At 36.3% G+C, this 27,030-nt stretch overlaps 1 protein-coding gene across 1 annotated transcript; it reads right to left on the reverse strand.

Annotated features, from left to right (window-relative positions):
* Positions 1-8,294: 8,294 nt before the first annotated feature.
* Positions 8,295-26,615, reverse strand: MYCT1 (MYC target 1). The gene is made up of 2 exons (XM_036911878.2): positions 26,457-26,615; positions 8,295-10,825 (listed from the first exon to the last, which is right to left on the reverse strand). The coding sequence occupies exons 1-2, from the start codon at positions 26,506-26,508 to the stop codon at positions 10,314-10,316; spliced, it is 564 nt and encodes a 187-aa protein (XP_036767773.1). The 5' UTR covers positions 26,509-26,615; the 3' UTR covers positions 8,295-10,313.
* Between the last annotated feature and the right edge of the window lie 415 nt (positions 26,616-27,030).

Here is a 27,030-nt window from a genome sequence, read left to right on the forward strand (position 1 = left end):
CTACATGTAGCTGTCCAGTTTTGCCAGCACCATCTGTTGAAGAGACTGTCATTTCGCCATTGTATGTCCATGGCTCCTATATCAAATATTAATTGACCATATATGTTTGGGTTAATGTCTGGAGTCTCTAGTCTCTTCCACTGGTCTGTGACTCTGTTCTTGTGCCAGTACCAAATTATCTTGATTACTATGGCTTTGTAGTAGAGCTTGAAGTTGGGGAGTGAGATCCTCCCTACTTTATTCTTCTTTCTCAGGATTGCTTTGGCTATTCGGGGTCTTTGGTGTTTCCATATGAATTTTTGAATTATTTTTTCCCATTCATTGAAGAATTTTGCTGGTAATTTGATAAGGATTGCATCAAATCTGTATATTGCTTTGGGCAGCATGGCCATTTTGACGATATTAATTCTTCCTAGCCATGAGCATGGGATGAGTTTCCATCTGTTAGTGTCCCCTTTAATTTCTCTTAAGAGACTTGTAGTTTTCAGAGTATAGGTCTTTCACTTCTTTGGTTAGGTTTATTCCTAAGTATTTTATTCTTTTTGATGCAATTGTGAATGGAATTGTTTTCCTGATTTCTCTTTCTATTGGTTCATTGTTAGTATATAGGAAAGCCAAAGATTTCTGTGTGTTAATTTTGTATCCTGAACTTTGCTGTATTCTGATATCAGTTCTAGTAGTTTTGGAATGGAGTCTTTAGGTTTTTTATGTACAATATCATGTCATCTGAAAATAGTGACAGTTTAACTTCTTCTTTACCAATCTGGATTCCTTGTATTTCTTTGTTTTGTCTGATTGCTGTGGCTAGGACCTCCAGTACTATGTTAAATAACAGTGGGGAGAGTGGGCATCCCTGTCTTGTTCCCAATCTCAGAGGAAAAGCTTTCAGCTTCTTGCTGTTCAATATAATGTTGGCTGTGGGTTTATCATAGATGGCCTTTATTATGTAGAGGTACTTGCCCTCTATACCCATTTTGCTGAGAGTTTTTATCATGAATGGATGTTGAATTTTGTCGAATGCTTTTTCAGCATCTATGGAGATGATCATGTGGTTTTTGTCTTTCTTTTTGTTGATGTGCTGGATGATGTTGATGGATTTTCGAATGTTGTATCATCTTTGCATCCCTGGGATGAATCCCACTTGGTCATGGTAATGATCCTTTTGGTATATTTTTGAATTCAGTTTGCTAATATTTTACTGAGTATTTTTGCATCTACATTCATCAGGGTTATTGGTCTGTAATTTTCTTTTTTGGTGGGGTCTTTGCCTGGTTTTGGTATTAGGGTGATGTTGGCTTCATAGAATGAGTTTGGGAGTATTCCCTCCTCTTCTTTTTTTTGGAAAACTTTAAGGAGAATGGGTATTATGTCTTCTCTGTGTGTCTGATAAAATTCCGAGGTAAATCCATCCGGCCCGGGGGTTTTGTTCTTGGGTAGTTTTTTTATTACCATTTCAATTTCATTGCTCATAATTGGTTTGTTTAACTTTTGTGTTTCTTCCTCGGTCAGTCTTGGAAGGTTGTATTTTTCTAGGAAGTTGTCCATTTCTTCTAGGTTTTCCAGCTTGTTGGCATATAGGTTTTCATACTAGTCTTTAATAATTATTTGTATTTCTGTGGAGTCTGTCGTGATTTTTCCGTTCTCATTTCTGATTCTGTTGATTTGTGTTGATTCTCTTTTTCTCTTAATAAGTTTGGCTAGAGGCTTATCTATTTTGTTTATTTTCTCAAAGTACCAGCTCTTGGTTTCACTGATTTTTGCTATTGTTTTATTCTTCTCAATTTTATTTATTTCTTCTCTGATCTTTATTATGTCCCTCCTTCTGCTGACTTTAGGCCTCATTTGTTCTTCTTTTTCCAGTTTCGATAATTGTGATGTTAGACTATTCATTTAGGATTGTTCTTCCTTCTTCAAGTGTGCCTGGATCGCTATATACTTTCCTCTTAAGACTGATTTCACTGCGTCCCACAGAAGTTGGGGCTTTGTGTTGTTGTTGTCATTTGTTTCTATATATTCCTTGATCTCTATTTTAATTTGTTCGTTGATCCATTGATTATTTAGGAGCATGTTGTTAAGCCTCCATGTGTTTGTGAGCCTTTTTGTTTTCTTTGTAAAATTTATTTCTAGTTTTATACCTTTGTGGTCTGAAAGTTTGGTTGGTAGAATTTCAATATTTTGGAATTTACTGAGGCTCTTTTTGTGGGCTAGTATGCGGTCTATTCTGGAGAATGTCACATGTGCACTTGAGAAGAATGTATATCCTGTTGCTTTTGGATGTAGAGTTCTATAGATGTCTATTAGGTCCATCTGTTCTACTGTGTTGTTCAGTGCCTCCGTGTCCTCATTATTTTCTGCCTGGTGGATCTATCCTTTGGGGTGAGTGGTGTGTTGAAGTCTCCTAAAATGAATGCATTGCAGTCTATTTCCCCCTTTAGTTCTGTTAGTGTTTGTTTCACATATGCTGGTGCTCCTGTGTTGGGTGCATATATATTTAAAATGGTTATATCCTCTTGTTGAACTGAGCCCTTTATCATTATGTAGTGTCCTTCTTTATCTCTTACTTTCTTTGTTTTGAAGTCTATTTTATCTGATATTAGTACTGCAACCCCTGCTTTCTTCTCTCTGTTGTTTGCCTGAAATATGTTTTTCCATCCCTTGACTTTTAGTCTGTGCATGTCTTTGGGTTTGAGGTGAGTTTATTGTAAGCAGCATATAGATGGGTCTTGCTTTTTTATCCATTCTATTACTCTTTGTCTTTTGATTGGTGCATTAAGTCCATTTACATTTAGGGTGATTATTGAAAGATATGTACTTATTGCCATTGCAGGCTTTAAATTCGTGGTTACCAAAGGTTCAAGGTTAGCCTTTTAGTATCTTACTGCCTAACTTAGCTCGCTTATATACACTGTCTGGATATTCTTTTCTTCTCTCCCTTCTTATTCCTCCTCCTCCATTCTTCATATGTTGGGTGTTTTGTTCTGTGCTCTTTGTAGGAGTGCTCCCATCTAGAGCAGTCCCTGTAAGGTGCCCTGTAGAGGTGGTTTGTGGGAGGCAAATTCCCTCAGCTTTTGCTTGTCTGGGAATTGTTTAATCCATCCATCATATTTAAATGATAATCGTGCTGGATACAGTATCCTTGGTTCAAGTCCCTTCTGTTTCATTGCATTAAATATATTATGCCATTCTCTTCTGGCCTGTAGGGTTTCTGTCGAGAAGTCTGATAGCCTGATGGGTTTTCCTTTATAGGTGACCTTTTTCTCTCTAGCTGCCTTTAAAACTCTTTCCTTGTCCTTGATCTTCGCCATTTTAATTATTAGGTGTCTTGGTGTTGTCCTCCTTGGGTCCTTCCTGTTGAGAGTTCTGTGTATTTCCATGGTCTGTTCGAATATTTCCTCCCCCAGTTTGGGGAAGTTTTCAGCAATTATTTCTTCAAAGACACTTTCTATCCCTGTTTTTCTCTCTGCTTCTTCTGGTACCCCTATAATATGGATATTGTTCCTTTTGGATTTGTCACACAGTTCTCTTAATATTGTTTCATTCCTGGAGATCCTTTTATCTTTCTCTATGTCAGCTTCTATGCGTTCCTGTTCTCTTGTTTCTATTCCATCAATGGCCTCTTGCATGTTATGCATTCTGCTTATAAATCCTTCCAGAGTTTGTTTCAGTTCTGTAATCTCCTTCCTGGCATCTGCGATCTCCCTCCAGACTTCATCCCTTAGCTCTTGTATATTTCTCTGCATCTCTGTCAGCATGTTTGTGATTTTTATTTTGAGTTCTTTTTCAGGAAGATTGGTTAGGTCTGTCTCCTTCTCTGGTGTTGCCTCTGTAATCTTGGTTTGCCTGTAATTTTGCCTTTTCATGGTGATATAAATAGTTTGCAGAGCTGGGACGAGTGACAGCTGGAAGAACTTCCCTTCTTGTTGGTTTGTGGCCCTCCTCTCCTGGGAGAACAGCGACCTCTAGTGGCTTGTGCTGGGCAGCTGTGCGCAGACAGGATTTCTGCTTCCTGCCCAGCTGCTATGGAGTTTATCTCCGCTGTTGCTGTGGGCGTGGTCTGTCTCCGGCCGCTACTCCAAAATGGTGGAGCTGTGTTGGAGGGGGAGTGGCCGGGAGGCTATTTATCTCTGTGAAGGGCCTCCATGCTCCCTGCTGCCCAGGGGGTTAGAGTGCCCAGAGATCCCCAGATTCCCTGCCTCTGGACTTAGTGTTCTGCCCTGTCCCTTTAAGACTTCCAAAAAGCACTCGCCAAAACAAAACAACAACAACAAATTAAATAAATAATTTTTTTAAAAAAGCCGCTTGCTTTTCTTTGTCCTAAGGCGCCGGCCTCAGGGACCCGCTCACTGGTCTTGCTGCCCTGTTTCCCTAGTATCCAGGACCCCATGCATGCACTGTTTCTGCGCTCTGGTCCGGATGGCTGGGGCTGGTGTTTAGCAGTCCTGGGCTCCCTCTCCCTCCCCGCTCCGACTCCTCTCCTCCTGCCAGGATTTGGGGGGAGGGGCACTTGGGTCCCGCCGGCTGGGGCTTGTATCTTACCCCCTTCATGAGGCGGTGGGTTCTCGCAGGTGTGGATGTGGTCTGGATGTTGTACTGTGTCCTCTGGTCTCTATTCTAGGAAGAGTTGTCTTTGTTATATTTTCATAATATATGTGGTTTTGGGAGGAGATTTCTGCTGCTCTACTCACTCTGCCATCTTGGCTCCACCCCTGCTATGGCTCTTTTAAGGAAGTTTATTCCTCATGGCTTCAAGACATAAATATGTTAGGAAAATTCAAATGAACCAATAGGACTTTCTACTGATACCATTCCATTTACCAATCATGTGTGAAGTAATTGCATCAAAGAAAGAGATGTGTTGTAGCAGAACAAACTCTGTATATGTCTTTCTCTGAAGGTATAAAGAAATTTTGTCTTCAGATTTCAACATTCTCTGGTAGATTGGTAGAGAAAAAAATGGTACTGGAGGCAGAGTAATTTTCCTTTGAGCTCTGTCAGTTCTGTTGACTGGCAACTGTTTGGAGTGCGGTGAGTTAATCCTGCCAACAGCCTCTCCTGTCTCCAAACTGGGTATTCACATTACCTGTTAGGTTTTTCTCCATTTAGCTCATTCTCCATAATATCACATTTCTTTGAGCTGGAAAGTCCATTGTTCTTGGCATCCCTTGTCAATCTTATCAGAAGTTTACTATATCTCATTGCTATTATTTGTGGACTCTTGATAAGAGTTTTTAGTTTCCCTTACTTTCAGTGTAGATGGAGTTTTCTTTTCCATTTAGGATTCTGTATTTTCATTGTCACTCATGAATTCCCTAATTTCTCTTTTGTAATGAGTTTTCCCATTGATCATATGAGTTCCTTACATAAAGATCATTAATTCTTTGTCATGCATTTTCTCAATATTGTCTCTTGATTTGCCTTTCTTGTTTGAACAAACCTCATACCCTGAATACCTTTACCCTCAGATTCCCATGACCATTTGGCTTATTTGACTTCTATTTCTTACTAGCTGTCAGCTCCAGCCCACCTGTCCTCGTGGTAGCCATTATACAATTGAAGTTTCAGCCCTCCTATTGTCTGCTTTTATCAGCGAGGGCTTACCTTTGAGCCTGAGTTTTTCAGTAAAGACCCTCTTTAATCATGGGGTCTCTGACACTCTGAAAATCCCCCATTTCATAAATGTACCCATTCCTGCTGCTAATGAAGGATACAAGCAGCAAGGGTGTATGGTTGGAGTGATGCAAACCAGCCCTGAAATTCTGTCTCTTGATCAGCGACTTTGGAAATAGGATCTATCTTCTTTCCACAACATTCCTTACAAGAGCTACCATGTATGCTAATATACATCCAGGCCTGCTCTGTTTCAGCTGGACCACAAGAGATCAGCGATCTGTTCTTCCTGCATGCCTCCCCCCACCTGAAATCACTCTAAAGCCATAGCTACAGTGCTCAAAACTCTTTAGTAACTTCAGTGTCTGAATCACAAGATTCAGAAATGGCAAGCATTTCCCACTACACATCGTGGATGGCTTGCTTTCCAAATCAAATTAGTCAAGTGTCTTATGTTTCCCTGTGTTATCTCATCACAGGGGCACGCCTATGGTATGTGAGGCTCTGGATAAATATTTTTTGTAGAGAATTACCCTGTTTAAAAAATTGTTTTAAAATGTTTTATAAAGTCATGGACACATGTGAGATGCAGTGATATTTCCATGAATATTTTACATGAGTTGAGAAATAAACTTACAAAGTTGTTTATTGTTCAATAAATGCACGTGAAAATTCTTCTTTCTGAGTGATTTACCCCAAATCAGCATGTTACATGTTAGCACTATGGCTGTCCAGTATATGATTCCACAAAGGAAATATGACCCAGAAAACCCCCATAGACAAGAGCTGTGGAGCACATGGGTCATCTGGTCAACCCCACACATTGGCTAGAGGATCAGCGAACCCCCAAAAGGGAAGAAGCGGTGGCCAGGATCCACATGGAATCTGGTCCAGGCTCAGGGGTCCCCTATCCAGATACTATTGCCAGGTTGACAGTCGTACACACCAAGGTGTGACTTAAAAAAATTTCAAGGAGTTTAATCCAAAGTATAAGGCTTCAGAGACATGTCGCCCAGAGCAGGGGTCCACTCATCCGGTCAGGGTGGAACTATCCCCGTACACACACACTAAGGGTTTATTTTTCACCTGGTCCTTGAACTTGTTTGGGGGTTAATTTCTTTCAACATGTGGGGTTATAACAAAAGATAACTAACTTTAAGTAATGGGAGTTTATTAAAAAGATGCTGCTGTATTTTTGCCCCAAGTCTCTGCTATTCTAGCGTCTCCTTCTCCCTTGAAATGTTGCTGCTGAAAATCTCCCATTCTTTCCCTTCTTCCCAACCTTCTCAGCCCAAAGCAAGAAAGATCTAATTTGCTTGGCTCCTTACCGTTTGCTTAGGGGAGGACTGGTTTCCTTAAAAGCCCATCACCATTCTTTTCAAAGGGAACCATGTACCTAGCAAACACTAGTAGACTTCATGATCTTCCAGTGCAAGGCCCTTAATAGTGTTATCCGAGTGTCTTCCAAAAGGGCAGTCCCATTTACCTCACCACCAGAAATGTGTGAAAGCATTCCTTTCTTAATATATTTGTCACATCGAGGAGATTCATTCTTTGTTAAGTGATTAGCTAAGGTAGTAGACAAAAATGCTAGAGCATTTCTTAGAAGTAATATTAGCTATTTCACCATATACTTGTTAACCAATTAAATTTTGTCTTTGGTGAGTAATCTATTTTGGTCCTTTACTCCCTTATCAATTTAAAACTGCATGTTTTCCATGTCTATTTGTGTGACATGTTTCCATGTCTATTTGTGTTCCATGTGTATTTGTACAAGTTATACTTGTATATATAACTTGTAGATATTGGCCATTTTTTGCTATATTTATAATGAGTCTTTCTATTCCTCCTTGTCCTCTTTATTCTCCTTTTTCTCGCTTTCTTGCTTTTAAACTTTGGATAAGTTTATAGTTTATCTTTTGATGAACATTTCAGAATTTTTAAAATAAAGCCATTAATATTTTCCTTTTTAATTTATTCCATCTTTTTTGGCTCTATTTCATTGATTTGCTAAACATTTTAAATTCACATATTTTTTATATTGTCCTTAAAATGTTTATTTTATTTTAACTCATAGGTACAAAGAAAAGATTGGTGGTTACTAGAGGTGGGGGCAAAGGTTGGGCAAAATGGGTGAATGTGGGCAAAAGTTACAAACTTCCTCTTATAAAATACATTAGCCCTGAAGATGTCATGTACAGTATAATGACTACAGTTAACAGTAGTGTATTGTATATTTGCAAGTTACTAAGAGAGCTTAAAAGTTCTCATCATAAGAAAAAAAAGTGTAACTGTGTGCTGATGGATGTTAACTAGATTTGTGGTGATCATTTTGCAATATGTACATATATCAAATCTTTAGATTATACACCAAAATCTAACATAATGTTATATGTCAATTATATCTCAGTAAAGTTTATGCTCTAAAAACATTAATTAAAAAATTTTGGAATAATTTTCTATCAAGTGAAGTAAGAATCTAAGTTAATGTTTTTAACAAATAACTTATCTTCCATGGACATTAATTCATTGTTCCATTTACTTGTGATGTTACCCTTTTTCTGTTATACATTTTTATATAAAATAATGTTTGTGTCTCAGAAATAGATAGAAAATGGTCTAAACTGGGTTAAAATACTAAAGTAGATAGGAAATATTCACAGGTTATTGAAAAAGTAAACTGTGAATTAAAACTGATCTGTTTAATTTTATTTCATAATCAACTAAATATTTCAGATAACACAAATACAACTTAAAGAGTCTCCAGTTTTTGCCTTAAAATCACACTTCATACATTGCACAATATTTATAAGATATTTGTTTTGATTGTTTTATAACTCGGGCAAGGGGAAGGCAACAATTCTGCCAGATGGTTAAATTCATCAGAGGATTTCTGCTCCCATTTTCCTAAATTGAGAGATGTAAAAGCAGTTTTTATTCTCAGTACAAATTCTTGGTAAAAACCATATACTTTGCTTACTTCTCATGTTGAATATTAAAGATGACATATAAACAAAAGATAGTTGCTAAGTTAAGTTAGTGCTCTTTTGAAATCTTGCATGACTGATAATTGCTGAATTTGTTAAAAACCAACCTAGAACAATTGGTTATCCTGCAAGCTTTTTTTTCCTTTCCTTTCCTCCTCCCTCCCTCCCTACCCCCCTTCCTTCCTTCCTCCGTCCTTCCTTCCTGGTATATCTCATTAGAAAGCATCTATCTATAGACATTATTAAGAATAATTGTCCTTGAGGAATGGTGGAAAATATAAGCTAAATGAAAATTATAAAGAAAATGCTATATGGAATCCCTTATTGTGTAAAAATTATTACATTCTTCAGCCATATTCATATACTATTAGCTGTGATCACTGAATTGCAGAAAGTAAAATCAAAGTATATTTTTCTTCACTGAAAATCCCAATGTCCAGAGAACCAAAGAAACAGAAGCATAAGCTAAATAGTCACTATATCAAAAATGAACCACAGGCCTTTTGAGTTACGCTTCAATGAATATGTGTCCTTAAATGAAAAGGAGCTGTCACTGACCTTTGGCCACTGAAGCTCTCTGGTACCCATAAATGGGGATGTACCTTTCTTTGAGAGGGTGGCCACTTGTAGAAGTGAACTCCTTAAATAACTCTGCACCAAGGATTATATAGCATGCTTTAATCGTTGTACAAAGACTCTTTACAGAATCTGAGGTTGAAATTCAGAGACGCAAACAAGGGATGATGCCTGATGAGTCCGTTCCGGATGGAGAATTCTTGACGGTTGCAACCTCTTACTCTGATGAGACGGGCTCCCCATTGCCTTTATTTATTTGTCTGTGAGGTCACAGGGGACGGTCCCTGGATAAAGTGCTTTCCCAATTCCTAGACTTAAATCTAAGAGATGAAATGTATTCCCTAAGAAAAAATGCAAGCTTGATGTTAACGTTTGTTGTTAGGTCAAATGAGTTGGATTTTCTGTTGTTGCTTTTCTGACAACATAACTACAACAGTGAAGAAAATCAGCTCATCATATTAGGAAATCCAAAGATTTTGCTTCAGTGGTGTGGGTAACAATTCTTGGGAAAAGCACAAAATAAGTGTCAAAATTGAAGTATCCTATAACAGCCACAGAGTTCAGCTTCCTTTGCTTGGTTCCCACACTTCTCAAAAATGAGTGGATTCAAGGAATTTTAGAATCTCCTCTGTTCTGTCATTTTTGTGCCCATATAATCCGTTAAAAATCCAAAATGGAAAATTGGTTCACTTGTCATTCTAAAAAAAGTGAAATTGAAATTCCTTAGGATAGAAACATTTTTTAACGTGTCACAGTGATATTTTTTCCCCTTTATAGTCACATTGGACAGTGAATGAGGTTTGTACACCAGAAATACCTGAAGTTTTTATTTTAGTCTAATATGTATATACTGTATCACAGCCGATTCTTTGGTTAGAATCCCATCTTTAATAATCCTCACATTGAATACAAAATACATAAATATTTATTTGTAGAAATACTGCTTTTTTCTGAGACACAGGAAAAAAATCTATTCAAAGAAAATGTGTTTTACATTGCGATGTCCAACTGGCAAGAGCATACTTCAGCTTGGAAATTCATTAGCTGGGGCCATGCCCTCAAAATTCTGTTTAGCTTGTTTATAATTTTCTTTCAATAAAAGACAAGAAAGGAAGAAACAAATGGAAAACGAAAGCACCCTGCTCAGGAATCTGGGAACGCCTTGATGATTGACTCATAAGCCGGTGGCGGGGGTGTTGCGAAGCCCGCTGGAAGGCTGTTACTGGACCAGTGGAAATTCGGGCGGCTCAGACTGTGGGCAGCGCTGCTGGTGGGGGACGTGTGGGAAGAAGGGAGAGTCAGCAGCTGACTGTCGGTTTCCACAGGAAGTGGTGGACTTTGGAGGAAGGGATGGAAAGTCGAAGCCCTGAAGCTTGATTTTCTCGGATAGGAATTTGCTTGTTCCAGGGAAGCTTGTCGCTGGAAGGTGAGACTGGCCAGGCTCAGATTGCTGCGACGTTCACAGCCACTGTGGCGGTAAAATCCAGTTCTGTTGAGGCCATGGGTGTGAGAAGACCTAGGTCGCCGGCTTGAACTCCACTGTGAGATGGGAGCGCTGGCTCTTCTTCGAGACCAACAAGCAAACAGAGCCCAAACGAATCCTCCAATTACGAGCACAATTGCCATGGACACTGTGAAGGAAGTTATAAGATCCTCTGAAACAAAAAAGCAGATAAATTCATTTGATCTGTAAATAGGTGTTCAGCTAAAATCAAAGAACAAATAGTAGCTAAGGAATGCATTCTTGATTTAAATAGATTTTTTAATTAAGGAAATAAAAGGTGGTGCTAGTGGATATGAACACATAGAAGTTGATAGCGCTTCCATTTATTCAGCAAAAGGATATAAAATAACGTTTTTAACTGTAGCATTCCACATTGCTTATGCTATTTTATCATCTTTAAGAACTAAGTAATAAAACTGCTCTCATTTTTTTAAAGACAATTTTTCAGCTCATAAATTTTTTACAGGGTTGCAAATATAGTCCAAAGACTGTTTCCTTTTGAGTTATGGTATTAACTAATGTGTCAAAAATTGATAAGGAATTCATAGTCACACTGACTTTTCCTCTTCCTCTGTCTGCTGTCATTTGACCCCACCTGTGTCTTCCACCGGCCGACTTCATGGTGTCCTTACTTCCTGTGCTCATTCTGAGGTAGGAAGTGCTCAGCTAGAGCCATCTGGTGGGCTGACTGATTTATGTTATATTTCCTGAACTGGACTGTAACTTGTATCTCTGACTCACTGATGACATAGCCCGTGGGCTCTTTCCTGGCCCCCCCCGGTTCCAGTTCATGCTGCTATCATGTGATAATGAAATTATTGTACCGTAGACACCCATAGAATTTTTACTATATACCAGTATCCTTCAGTTTCAGGAACTTGTATCTGTTCAGATTGCCTGTTTTGAAGGGGAAGAATGCTTTTTCAGAACAGAAATTTTACCTCACTGCCTTTTCTTGTGAATTAACAATATATTCTTGAATAAAACTGGGTAACAGAGCCCCTGCTTTGAATGGCAAGACACTCTGGGTAATAAAAGGCCCTTCCTTCCAACCTTGTCACCCCCGATGAGTCCTCACATTCTGCCTCAAGATGTAATCCACAAACCATGTTGATTTCCTCACTGTCCCAAGGCCTGTGATTCTCTTCACCTCTGTGCTTTTCCCCATATTTTTCTTTATAGCTGAATATAATTTGTAACTTTCTGTGTGGAAAACTCATTCTTCAAGATCCATTTCAAGTATCACTCTTTAGATGAATACACCTAAATTTCACAAACAAAAATTAGTTACTGTTAAATAGAGAGAGAAGCTATCTTACCTAATCGCTTACCTAGGGATTCCATATTGAGAGAGTGCCCTGGACTGGAAATTAGCTAACTGGGGTTGTGAGATTGGGGAAAAAAGAAAAGGAGGGGAAGTTGCTGCAAATGCTTTGAAGTTCCTCCCACCAGGAGGTTGGGTCTATTTCCCCACCGGTTGAATCTGGGCTGGCTTCACAGTGTGTTTTGACAAATAGGATGCAAAGGAAATGAAGCTGTGCAAATTCAAACCTAAACCTCAACACACCTTTTGGCTTCCACCCCTGCTGCTTTTAGAAACCCTGCAATTGTCAGCGTATGAACCAGCCCAGGCTAGCTTACTGGATGCTGAAAGACACAAGATCCAGTTACCCCTATTGTCTTGGCCAAGAGCCATCTTACCTCCAAACAAATGCACAGGATTGTCCTAGATAATTTAGATGCTAGTAATGTGACAACCGACTATGATACGAGAGAAGATCAGCAGAAAAATCCTCCAAGCTGATCTCTGCCCAAACTGCCAACCTACAGAGTTGTGATCTAAGTAACTGATTGTTTTAAGCCACTTTTTTGGGAGTTAGATTGTTATACAGCAAAAGCTAACTGATTCAGGGTTCCAAACTTAGTTCTATCCCTAACAAAGTGTGTGATTTTTTAGGATATGTATTTATACTCAATGATTTTATTATTACTGTTAAATGAAGGAGTTAGATTTTATGATTACTGAGGTTCTTTCCAGTTTATGGTAATCTATGACACATCTATAATGCAGAAATAACAAAACAACCAATATTATTAAATACATAGGAGTAATCATTGCTCCTTAATTTTAGGATATAATTTTGTGACCTCTCACCTTATATTGTCATATTTATTTATAAAGTTTTTGTTATGTTTTATGTAAAGGCTACATTTGTTATGTCCCAATTCCACCATTTACTTCACAAATGCTTATATCAAAATCCTGTAAAACAGTTTTTTATATCAAACCTAAGCAATAAATTCTGAACTACAAGGTGATTTAGGACAGCTCTGTTAGACCAAATATTGTTCTTCTAAAATATGTCTCATAAAAAATAATACTGAGTCATCAGCCTTAAAATGCAATCTCTTGAGACAGGGCTTTCAGAGAGTTAGGCTCTATCTGGAAAAAAGCAAACAAATACAGTCAGAACCTAAAATTAGTTTTACTGGTAATATAGCAAAATTCCAAATTAACCTGTAACTACCAGTGCTCCAAACCTTTGGAACCTAAAGAAGAAGTTATCGGAATCTGGGTTGCCAAGGTAATGGCGGCCATGTAAATAAACATGGTAGACTGAAGGCACCCAGCAGGAAGGAAAGAGAAAAAAAAAATTGAACATTCCTGCCATGATTCAGACATGTAATAATACTGACTTAATTTGGGAAGCGATAGTAATAGGAAAGAACAAGCTTGGTCATGGGAGTCCAAAAGTCAGAAGAGTGTATAAGTTGTTTGAGTTTATCACACGTGCAATATAGTAGATAGAAGACATGGGGTGGGGGTGGGGGTTACTGAAGCTTTGAGGCTCTCCCTGCTAAAATCCAGATTTTTCTAGTAGTGATTTAATAATCAGATTAAATCAATATTTTGGAAAAGTTTAAGTATCTACTCACTGCGTGATATTTACATGCCTTTACTATCTTATGTAATAGTTTATGAGAGGATGGATATGCTAGATCAAATTTTTGTCTTATAATTACTAATGCTGAATTCCCTTCGAGTTTTGTGCTGTGTAATGGCAACATGAACTCTGTAATTCACTGAAACCTTTCTAATTGCTCTAGGAAATAACTAAATAATAACTATGAACTACTCAAATACTTCATAAAACTGAGTCCTTTGTCTTCTTTCCAAATAAGTATTGAGTCCAGTCCTTTTACTAAATTCAGTACTTTGGTTAAAAATACCTAATTTTACCTTATTTCAATGAGTTTTTGGCAAATTTTGTTTCTGTGAGACATATTGCATACAATTTGAATAATTTATTATTTTACCTAATTAAGTGATCAGTTGTCCCTGGAAGAGTTTATTCATGTAATAGTGCATACCTCAGAAAATCTATGAATTAATTATCATGAGAAATATTGAATCAAAGAAGATGAACAAAATTATTCTGAAATGCTGTCTTCTTCCTATTTAGACTAGGTGAATGAAAGATATACTGTGGGTCCTCTAGATGTGCTTTTGAATAGGAAAATAATGCATGAGGTAGAGACTTCGTTGATAAACAAACTGTAAGCTCCTTCTAAATTTGCAGTTCTATTAGTCCACCCTAGAAAGTCTTCACTAAAACTTCAATTAAGAGCATTTTTCATGTTTGGCAGAACAGAATATACAAAAGGCCATCCTATTTTATTTTCATTATTTTGCTAAATAATATAGTACATTTATAATTTAATTAATTTAATATATAGGTCTCAGGTACTGTTTTAAGTGTATCATTTAAATAACACCATAAGGGAAATGCTTTATTTCTTATGTTTGTTCATCCAAAATGAAAGTGAAGAACTTAAATGCATAAAAATTGTATCAATTTAGCATCAGGTTTGGTAACCTGTAATGAACAGAAGTACTTGAGAGATTTGTGTTAAAGCAATTTGTGTATTCTACAAATATATTTCCCCTGAATCAACAGCCTCCACTAGAGAATTTTAAATATCGATGACTTTAGATATAGAATCATAGATATGAAGTTTCAGCTAAAACTAACTCTTCAAAATGCCTTGACTCAAACTCCTCATTTTATTGACATTAAAAGAGTTTAAGGTTTATGTGGTAGAACACTTGTTTTATTTTAACAATTTAATAATTGAATATTGATAATTGGCACTGGCCAGGGGTCTATGTCCCTCATGTATGACCTAAAATGAAAGGACAAATACTCAAGTTTGCAAAGTATATACATCGCTTTTGTGTATAAAACTATGTAACTCAGTAGGGCCTGATCAAGGAATCTAAATAGGATATAAGCAGGTATATTGATGATATTAAAGAGATATACTCACTTTATTTCAAATAATGGAGATAAAAGCAGAATCTTAGATGAGAAAATAGGTCAGTTACCCAATAAAAGTATTTAAAGCTTACAGGAGTTCCTATATATGAAATTGGTGTATAACCTGTTAGTCTCTTTATAACTGTCTTTCCTGACAAATACAATGTTCCTAATGGTTTATCTATAGTGAAAAATAGCATAAGATTCAATTTAAAAAATGTTTAAATGAGTTGAATTGAGGGAAAAGAATGTCTTGTCTATTAAAGTGATTGAAAATATTAGCAAAGACAACCAAAATGCATGGGGTGAGAAATATATTTATATTCCAGGTGACTATTTGATTTCTAAAATATTTTATTGTTCTGATATAAGAAAACATGGGTAATATCCACATTCCAATAGACAGGTTGTTAAAGAAAATGTTCAGCAACCAAAATCTTTTTAAAGGACAAATCTCAGTTTTGTGTGTATAATGATTATTTTCGGTGTCACTAAAATTTGAACAATATTTCTAAAGGAGCAATTTACAATAAGTTGATTTTAAATGATTATTCTTTATGGCTTGATAATCTTTCTATTGGACATTGTAGACCTATTGTCTGTGCCCAAAAATGGGAGAAATGGCAGGCAGAATAGATCATTGTGACTCAAAATATCATATTCTTATTACAAATAAAAGGCTACATAGGGTTATATAGATATTTGAAAAGGATTAAACAATAAATTTTAAGTGTACCTGAGAGCATGAGAATATATACACATTAATAATAAACTATGTAAATTTTGAATGAATACACTGTAGGATAAGAGGAGCTACACAAGTTCTAAAAATAAATAGGAAAAAGCCATACTGTCTTTGATATGGGTTTGCTTATTTTTGTTCAGTTGAGTGAACATGCCATGAAAATGACTTCCTAACCTGTAAAGTCAGTCAAGTATCTATTTTAGACATTACTACACTAAATCTTATGCTCTTGTTATACATACAGAATGTTTTATTAGTTACAAATTATAACAACAATGTAAGAATCTCTAAGACTTGCTGAAATACACGGTAAAAAACACCTATCTTAGGAAGTTCCCTTAAATCCAAATTGCAAAAATACCTGTAGAAATGCAGAAAAGCATAAGAAAGGAATGTCAAGTCATAATTGCAGTACAGCCTGTTCCACAATTATCTTCCATAGAGAATTTTTCTACTTAATTATAGCTAATGATTTTTCTGACTCAAACTGTAAAATCCAGAAAATATATAATGAAAACAGCATCTATTGGCCATAAAGGTTTAAATTTTCACATATGTAATTGTATTCTAGCCAGACTTTTGACAATAAATTTTGTGAGACTTTTTTTTTTCGAAACCTACTATGAAAGAAAATGTACCTGAAAAATAGATGGGCACAGATATTCCTTTTTTCAGGACAGTTTGACTTCTTATTTCTCAACAATCTTAAGAGAGGAAAAATGAGCCATATTTTTACTTCATATGATTACAATATAATGCAACTGAGACTGAACAATTACATTTAAAAATGCATATTTCTCTTTGAAAACCAAAGAGACAAACTCTAACATCAGTAAGGTACGGCATATAAATTATCCTAATTTGTAACTTGTGTTTGTAGAACTAGCAAGGAGGTAGCACAGACATCCTCAATGAATAGTAACTATTATTGCTAATAGTTGTGTAATTTAAGTCCTTTGACCCTTCCTGGCCTAATAATAATGGTCACTATAGTGCCTTTCAATTCTAAAATTCCAGTATCAAATCTGGTTTTCAGTAAATCTAATCAATGCTTCAGATTCTGTCCATTAGTATAAAAATGTAGTATAGGTCACCATCTAGTGGCCTTGAGTTGAATCATTCCAGTATCTGACAAGTGATTTTATCAGTGTCAATGAAATGGAACATTGATCAATTCACAAAACACTTTATAATCATAAGAATCACAATCTCAACTATTACCAAAGAAAGCTATGCTGTTACTGAACCCTAGAGTATATAAGAGGATGGTTCAGGCAATAAGATTTTGACAAAAAGGTTTTTAGGGAGAATAATATTTAAGGCATAGAAGACTTGATTAATTACAATAATTAAAGTAAAAAGTATTTTCTAACGAATTTCATCCACCCCCAAATCCCACTGTGTCTGATTTTACAATATTTCCAGAATTCAGTTCCCACTCTCTCCTCTGCTACCTCCTTGGTCCAAGTGACCATCACTTCTGACCTGAAATATGACAGTAACCTTCTATCTGGTCTTCCTGCTTCTATTCTTGGTCCCCTCCATACAACTGTAGTCTATTCTCAATGCAGTATACAGAGTGAGACTTTGAAAATGTAAGTCAAATCACATCATTCTGTTCTGAGCCTTCCATTTCTCCCAGAGTAAAAGCAAACTCCTAAAAAATGGCCATTAAGTTCCAACTTGATCTGCTCCCCATTATCTGTGTTCATCTCTACTCTCCCTCTGGCTCATTCAGCTGCACCCACACTGCCCTCTTTGCCATTGCTTAAACACCCCAGATGTGTTCCTGACTTAGAGCCTTGTGCTGCTTATGTCACCTATTCCTGAAATGCTTTTCCCAGCTACCTCCATGGTTAACTTTGGGTTGTACTCAGATGTCACCTTCTCACTTAGACCCACCCTGATCACCCTATTGAAAATTTCATCCTGTCCCATCTCTGATGCCTAGTTGGCACTCTTGATTTTCTCTTTCAAGATTAATAGAAACTAGACTCATTACTTTATACTCTTAAAAAACAGTAAATGAGATGTATATGTATCATGGGCCATAAATGTTATTACATTTGAATGATAAGATAACTTGTATCTTGTGTCTAAATGGTTAGAAAAAGCTTCATGGGAGAAATGAGATTTGAGATGTCTTTTTGTGTGTGGATGTGGGACAAATAAGCAAAGGCTGGGAGATTTGTAAGTAGTTATGACCAAAGGCACAAAGCTTAATATAATTTCTCATTCTGAATATAATTTGTCAACAGTATTGTTAGAATAGAAAGTAAGTGCAGCAGAAACAGGGTAATGCTACCCTTTCTGTATATGATAGATTAGCTTGTGGCAAACCACTAAGAACAATTATAAAATACAGATGAAAAATATTTTTAAAAATCTGTTTGAAGTCATCAGAGACCTAACAAAACTTCTAACTTGGAGCAAATTGTAGGACAAAAAAAAAATACCACACCACAATAATCTGTAAAGAGAGGCATAAAACCTGAGTAGAATTTTGTGTAATCTCAGTGGTCTGGGAAAACAAAAACTGGAGTTCAAGGGCTACAAAGGAAGATGCACTCTGGGAAATATTCCAGAGTTTGAGTAAAGCCCCTGAGAACTACTCCCTAAGAGTAACAGCAAACAGGAAAAGACCTTTCAAAGATAGAAAACAGGTATACAGCAGATCAACCTCAGATTGAAGTAAGGTGATCTTCTCATAGCTAACTCTACAAGGAAAATTAATTCTTTCTAGAGAAAGATAACGTTGCTCACAGTTTAAAATGTTTACACAATGCCCCAAATAATATTGAGCATAAATAATACATTACAAGGCATTCTAAGAAACAAAACCAAAGGAATCAAAAGCAAAGAGAGGAAATATGCAATAGAAAAATACCCATAATTACCAAGATAGACACAAATACTAAAATAACTGTGAAAATAAATAATAAGCTGGAAAATTTCAGCAGAGATTGGGAATCTATAGAAATAATCAAGTAGAAATATCTGATGAAAATAAGAAGATATTTTAAATAAAATTATCTGATGAAAATTAGAAGATATTTTAACCGAATTATATTTAAAATGTGAAATACCAAAACATGTGAATTTCACCTAAATCCATGTTTAGAGAACAATGTGTAGCTTTAAAGGCATACATTGGAAAAGAAGAAAGGCTGACAATCAATGAAATAAACTTCCATATCAAGAAGCTAGCAAAAGATAACTAAATCAAACATACCTAAAGTAGAATACAGTAAATAATTAAGAGAAGGCAGAACTTAATGACATAGAAAAAAAAGCAGAAAGCAAAAGGAAAAGAAGCAGAGAGAATGATCAAGGCCAAATGCAGTCTCCATAAAAAATAATAATAATTAGAATTGATTAACTACTGATAGGAATGACCAAGATGGGAAGGGGAGAAGGAAGAACGGAGGAAAGTAGAGAATTGCCAAAATTAGGAATGCAAAAGGTAAAATAAGAACAGATTATATAGGCAGTGGGAACAGATGAAGACAGGATTCCAAGTAAGCTTTTATGTTCTCACCCTTCCAGGTGTAATGACCAGAAACACCAGAAACACCTCTACAACCACGACCCTCAAAAATTCCTATACTTAAAGGCACTGAAGAATGACCAAATGTAGGCAGACAGCTACTAAAGGGAAGGTACCAGGTAGAAGACTAGTAGAGCAATCACCACGTGAGTTTCCTAGTTTTCAAAACTTCTAATCTGAGGCCAGTTTCCAGTCTGAAGTATGTAGGGCAGGTAGAACTACAATTGAAAACCTGCAGAACTTCAAGTCTGGAGAAACAGGGGACAGAGATTGTGGCAACCAGAGCTGCTCGAAATCTAGAGAGGATACCTGGAGAAGAAAAAGTCAGAGAAGAGGATCCCAACATTTTATTTATAAGTATCTCCCACATCTGTGGTGGATTCCTGAACCACACTGCATATTCCAAATAGAACAGCTAGAGAAGAAAAAACCAAACTCAACTCAACTCAACTGAGATTTGAAATCTTGACTTCCTTCTAAGAGACAGGCTTTACAGGTTTTGTAGTTTGAGTTGCACAAAGCTATTTGCTTGTTAAAACAAATGAGGAAAAAATATATTCTTCAAGTGATATAGCAGAAGTGAAAGTCCATTCAAAATGTCTAGGGTAAATATAAAATTACTTGACACATGAAAAAACAGAAAAAATGTGACCCATTCTCAAGAGAAAGGATAGTCAACAAAGACATCCTCTAGATGACTCGGATGTTGGAGTTAGTAAGCAAAGATGTTAAAGTAACATAGATGTCCATGTTCAGTGATGGGAAGGAAGGAAGTTCATACTGAATGGAAAGGTGGGGAATAGCAACAGAAAAATGTAAACTCCAAGGAAGAGTCAAATAGAATTAAAAAGAATATCAGAACTAAAAATATTCACTCAGTTTAACAGTAAAATTTAGATGATAGAGAAAAGAGTCAGTAAACTTAAACATAGATCAATAGAAATGATCCAGGTTGAAGAATAGATAAAAAATGCTTGGGTTGGGGAAGGAGAACAGAGCCTCAGGAATTACAGAACAATATAAAAATATTTAATATATGTGTAATTGTAGTACCAGAAGCAAAGGTGGGCCTTCAGAAAGAAATAAAGAATATCAGAAATAGTATCAGTGTAACTCTAAAAGGCCATTTTCTCTTAATGTCTTTACAGAACATATTGCTGCCTTAAAAAAAAGTGTCCTATGAGATTTATAATTTTTGTAGATGTAATATGTATAATATTTATAACACAAAGGATTGAGAGTAGGATATAAATAAACTTATTAGCTTGATTTTTTTGTATACAAAGTCCTAATGATTCCAAAATACAATTACAACATGAATTAAGCAAAGTTGCAGAATGTAAAGCTAATATATGAAATACTTTATTGTAACCCCAGCAAATAATTGAAAAATGTAGCTACAATGTTGCAATAGCATCATTAAACATAGATCTTCTAGGATTTTCTTTTTTTACAAAAGACATGTAAAATCTCTGCACTAAAAACTGCATAACCTTACTGAGAGAAATTAAAGAAGGCCTGAATAAACAGACAGATGCACCATGTTGTTCATGAACATCACACTCAGTATTATTCAGATGTCAGTCCTCTTTAAATCTATTTACAGATTCAACATAGTTCCAATGTGCAGGCTTTATTTTTGCAGACATTTTTTAGACAGGAAAATACAAAAAACAAAACACAATAAAAACCAAAGTAACCTTGAAAAAGAACAAAATCGAAGAACTTAGCTAAATGTAAGACCTATTATAAACATCAGTAAGTATGAATGAAACAGGATGCAGTCCAGCAATAACAGGCTCATAGTTGCCTAGTCTTTAGGTTTTCAGCAAAGGCACTAAGGCAATTCCCTAGAGAATGTCTTTTCAACAAATTTTGCTAGAAAAGCTGGATATCAGTATGAAACTACATATGGTGGTAGGCATATGTGTATTCACTATAAAATTCTTTATGTATTTCTGTATATTTGAACATTTTCATAGCAAAATGCTGGAAAACAAATGAGAGAATGTCTGGGACCACTTTAAGGCAATATATTTGGAAATTTAATTCAAATGGGAAAATTCTTAGAAAACACAAACTGCTATAGCTAATAGAAAACTGAGCAGTCTACTATTGTTAAAGACCTGAATGGACTCTGTCCTTTAAAGCTTTCCTATAAAAAAAACACTATAGACAATTATGCTGGTGAATTTTCCAAAACAGTAGAACAATAAACAATGCCAATCTTACACAAACTTTTTCAAATAATAGAAAAATAGGAACCATTTCCTATGGTTTTATGAGACCCACCATAGCGTTGATACCACAAACTTACCAGAAAATATTATTATAGGCAAATTTCTCTCATGGGTGTAGATGCAGGTGTACTAAGGTCAGGGAAATTTTTTAAAGTACAGCTTTCCAAGCTCCAGCTCACCCGACTGGATCATGATCTCTGAGTAGGGAGCCCACTGAGAGATGAATTTTCAAAATTCTCTCTATGCGACTCAGATGTAGCAGTTTTAAAGACAAGCATTGGTAAACACTTGTTTTTCAAACTTTCTAAGTAACTGAGATAAGGGAAATAATTAGTAGGCTGTTAATATGCAATGATATATACATGTCTAAGAGTTTAAAAAATACAAATTAAAGAGATGCATTTGAAATATAATAGTATGTGTTTACTATTCAGGAGGAAGAAATACAGAGGACATTGTCATGGTGTATGTCCAGCCCATAAATTTTGTTCCCCAGTTTCTCTGGGAACATCTTCCTCCTCTCCCTGAGAACCGTATTTTTCTGCAGGCTGAAGAATAAAATTTTCGCTTATTAACTAAGGTTTTCTCCTCTTGACAGCATTTGACTCCCCAGCAAATCAATTCACAGAGCTTCATCTCTTTAATCACCTTGGAGACTATTAGGACTGTTAGCAAGGATGCATAGAAAAAAGGAAAAGTTGATGTTCAGAATTACTAAGTGGATTTTAAAATATATAGAATAAATGATAGCCTTGAAAAACAGTTACTTTAATGGACTGGACCACTAGACAATTTGAGAGAGATGAATGCTTTTTTTAGTTTCAAAATGCAAAGAGCTTAAAGGACAAAAACATACATTTTAACCATAAAGAACAGTACTGGGAAGAAGAAACCATGACCTGTGAATCATGTCATCAATGGGGCCCCACTCTCATGACCTCACCTAACTCTGATTACCTCCGGAATATCCAAGTACTATGACATTTGGGGTTAGGGCTTCACATATGCATTTGGGGCATATGGGGAAGGGAATTCAGTCCATAAAAAGTCAATTTTCAGAAGCAGTGTAAAGAAAAGTTTTGGAGAGAGGAGGAAGCTATAAAGTGTATGACCAGAAAGGGTTTTGAAGAAGGGACCATCACTCCATGTCTGCCTGCGATGAGCTACAGGTGGATTTAGGGAATCACAGAGAAATTGTATCTGTTCTCAGCTTCCTCAGGCCCAGACAAGGAAGGTGACAAGCCCCTCTGGGAAATCCCAGGTACCTGAAGGGCAGAGTAGGAATGAGGAGAGATGGATGTTAGCACACCCAGGTCTAAGACACCTGATAAACAGCCCAACCTGGAGAGGCTTCCACAGCTCCAGGTTTACGGGAGAGCATTCGGCATTGTTCTGTACCACTAAGACAGATGAAAATGCACCTAAATAAGGGCCAGCAGACCAGATGGGACATAAAGGAAGAACTATGCCATTAGCAAATGTCACAGAGACCTCACAGGCCAGCTGTTACGGTAAGGCCAGGCAGCAGGGGAGGCAAGGAGAAAGGACGCTTCACTACAAGCAGATGAGAAATCCCCATCACTAGATGTCAGCAGAGACCAGAACTTGGTCAGGAACCAAAGGCCCTCTCCTTCCTGTACCCTTGATAGCATAAAACCGCCACCGCACCACAGCCCCTTTCCAACCTTAGAAAAAAAAATCCGAGGGAAGAGGAAAGTGGGGAGACCTGAAGTCACTAAATTGAAAATCATCACATTGAATCAGGGCAATATTTTACACTGACATTCCAAACTTTACATAAATCTGCCTCAAGTCACTTCATAAACTTGTCCTGTGTATTTTTTCTTGTGCATATTTGCTGATAACCTTTCTCCTGAACTCCCTGAAGTTGTCCAACTATGCCTTATTTATATCACCAGCACGTAAGATGTTGCCTGATGTATGATCAATGGTTAGTCAATGCTTCTGCATAATTTGATGAACTGGATAATGAATGAATGAGTTAATAAATTAATGTAGGAAAAAAATGAATGACTAAAATGTCCTCCCTAGAATTACTTCTTATTTGAACCTTATCTCATTTATAGGAACAGGTAAAGCCTCATTTTTTCCTAAGGATTTAGGGACCATTCCTGCCATATATATATATATTTTTTTTAACTCAAATAATCACTGCCATTTTGCCATATATTATTTTGTCTTATTCCATAACAAGATAGGCATATATTTGCGTATGTATGGACACCATCTCCTCCAAGAGTGCAGTCTTTTTGAGGACAGATACTGTAGTTTTGGTGAGGATTAAAAGGGGTGAATTAATGCAAGCTCCTAAACCCGTAACCTCCCCATGTTTCACAATGCTGGCCCAAAAAGAAAAAAACACCAAGTGAGGCAGGAAGTATAGGCAAAACTATGCCTTCTTCTGGACTCTAGATACCCAGAGGATAACCAAGTTCAGTGGTACTTGTCTACTATTTCTTACAGCAGGGCACAGCAAGCAGGTTCACAGGTCACATTTCCTGCCGCTTCCATGGACACTGTCTGTAGAGAAGGGGAATGTGTTAAAGAAGTGCAAGGTGGTGGTCTCTAGCTTTGTTGTCGCTCTCAGGCCGATTTCACTGCCCACCCTTACACTGATCACTACAATGCTAGCACAACAATCTGTAAGTTTTAGTAGGTGATTACCAAGCTTTAGTGTGAAGATGCAAGCCATCATTATTGTAATAACTTGGTATCATCATCTTATTTTCCAGCATTCATTAAAGTAAATCAGGCAAATGATATTTGGGAAGCCACTTTGTATGCATCTTCAGGACATTCTGTCTGGGAAATTTATGTGGTTCAGTGTACAGGATTTGCTTTTGCTAAGCTATTCCCTCTTATCCCCTGAATTCAGAATGCCAAGAGGCAATTGCTTTTGGAAGCGATAGACAATCCATTGCACTGCACTGGACAAGATTTTCAAAATAGTATTTTTGTGGAGTCAGTGTTCAGAATAGATATCAATTTAGATTAAAAAAATTTAAATGATTGACATCTACATTTTAGGAAATTTTTACATAGATTGTATTTGCCTTTACACTTAAGGTGTTACTACTCCAGAAGATATGTGATTTTTCATGTCTTCCTCAAATCACCAAACATTATATCTGCTCAATATATCTGCATTGTTTTTGTTAATGTTTATAAAGTAACCCTCCCTATCCTGGTTTTCATTATTTCCATCTCTTTACTGTTGTATTCACATACTAATACAAAGCAACACTAGGAACTACCTTTGGAATGTTAAGTTTGAATTACTTCTCAAGAGCATATTCCTATATTTAAAAAAAAGTGTTTTAGGATTGGTAAATAGATTCCAGTTAAACCTGCTCTTATTAATTCAGGTCTATTTTATGATAATTATCTATATTCAGCCACTGGATAATGATTTCTTTTCCTTAAGTGAACCTGAAATTTAATTTTGAAAATCATCTGGAAAAAAGAAACAGATCTGGACTTTACAGATTAATTTTTGCAGTAAGACATGTTTTTATGTTTGAATAATTTGTAGTTACTTATTTTTGTAGTGATGAATTTACTGTAAACACAGTCTAGTTAATTTTCAGCATGTGTTTATTTTCAGTACATGAGGACAGCAAGTTTACTTTCTGTAAATGAAGACATTCCCTTTCTGTAAATGAGGACAGCCAGCAGTGTTGTAATAAACATACATAATTAAGACTCCCACAATTCAAAGGCTTATTGTCTATTGATGTCTACCAAGAATAACTTATTACTAAAGCCATTCTTTACAACACGCAAACATAACACATTTTCTTCTTCATTTTTAAAAATAATTCTATTAAGATGTTCGTTAATATCCCTCTTTTTCAGGCTTGAAGCAAACAAATAATTGACAGTAAAAAAGAATTAATTAATTCCCTTCATGCAAATTTCTGTGCTGATGGGCAACTAGGTGAGACCGTTAGGGACAATCTGCACTGCTGCTCACCTTTCACCCCGTAGTTCCCAAATGTCCCCAGGAATCACAGCAGGAGTCTGACATCATTCCCTTAAAGGCTTAAAAGCTTGTTCTGGACTAATAAATAGGGCTGTCCAACTCTGCATACACTCCATTTTGCTCCTTTAAAGTTTTTTCTGGATTTAACTCAAAAAGCTCCCTTTATTTTTACAGTGTCTCTGAACCTAAGAATACATGCCAGTTTTGTATCTTAGCCCCTTGCTGTGCCTGTAGCCTTGAATGACTGGTAGGTTTGACTTCAGCTCCATCTTGCTGCTGCTTGCTAGTGGCTGTGTCTGAACTTAGCCAAAAACTACGTCTGTTTTGTTCTCTTCCCTCTGCGACAGGCTTTCTTTATAATGTTATATGTAATGTTATTTTCACTTAGGTTTTTCTATTACAGTTTTATCCTCTAATTTCCTAATAGATTCCTTATTTTATCTGTCATTACACTCCTGAGGTACAGATTTGTTACTTTGATTCACTTCAGAAATTAAAGGCTATAACATTAACAACAAAAGTTAAATAGCCTCTATAGAAATTCTTGGTTTCTTCAAATAAAAATATGTAACTTGTAACCTTAAGAGAAATAAAACTTAATTTTTCCAGCAAAATCCACATTATCATATCCCAAACAGCAATTACGCCACCTTTATTTTTTTCTCATCTTTATGCTCATTCTTTTCTAATTTTATTTTGATACCATCCAAAATATATACTCATTGCCCAAATTCTTCCTGGATTTCACCATAGCCCACTCTAAAGAAATTTTATTTGAATAAATGTTTGTACTAAATCTATAAAAACTTTAAGAAGCAGTTTGCAGTAGATAAAATATCTCAGAGATCTCCAATGTTTTAATAGATTATGCAGTACATTTCTATGCATCCTAATTTTAAATGAAAAACAATTCAAACAAATATCTTACCCCAAAAGTTTTCTGGCCAGGGACTCCCTAAACTTGTTGTGTTATTAGCCATAATTTCCAAAAGAAAGAAAAAAGCCAGTGTGTCCAAAAGAAGCACTTTGATTCTATGTCTTTGTGGTTCACCGAGAGAAAAATAATTTTCACACAACCCCTCATATACTGTGTTTGCATAAAAGGAAATAAGTGTATCATGTTTCCTGCTTTTATACTCAAATTAGCAACTGTTTTTCTTATCTTGGAATTCCACATGGTTCCTGAGACCCAAAACTATTTCCTTCTCGTCATTTCCTCAGCCAAATGACTAAGTACCTTCCCCTCGGTCAGTCACCTCCAAACTGCTTTTGGGATAAGAGGCTCCTTTTCTTTTTCTTTATCACCATCTCCTACAGTCATACATAGAAAGATTCCAAACCCTCAGCTACCACACTTTGTCTTAAATTGATATAAAATAGAGAAAGAGATTACTTTCCAGTCTTTGAAAACTATATAGTAAGTTAAGGTGGAGAAAGCTCTTTGGAAATCCACACTCTATTCAAGTACAGTGAATTTCATCTAACACCCATTCTTCATAAAT

Source organism: Manis pentadactyla, chromosome 12 (assembly GCF_030020395.1).
Source record: "Manis pentadactyla isolate mManPen7 chromosome 12, mManPen7.hap1, whole genome shotgun sequence".
Classification (NCBI taxonomy): domain Eukaryota; kingdom Metazoa; phylum Chordata; class Mammalia; order Pholidota; family Manidae; genus Manis; species Manis pentadactyla.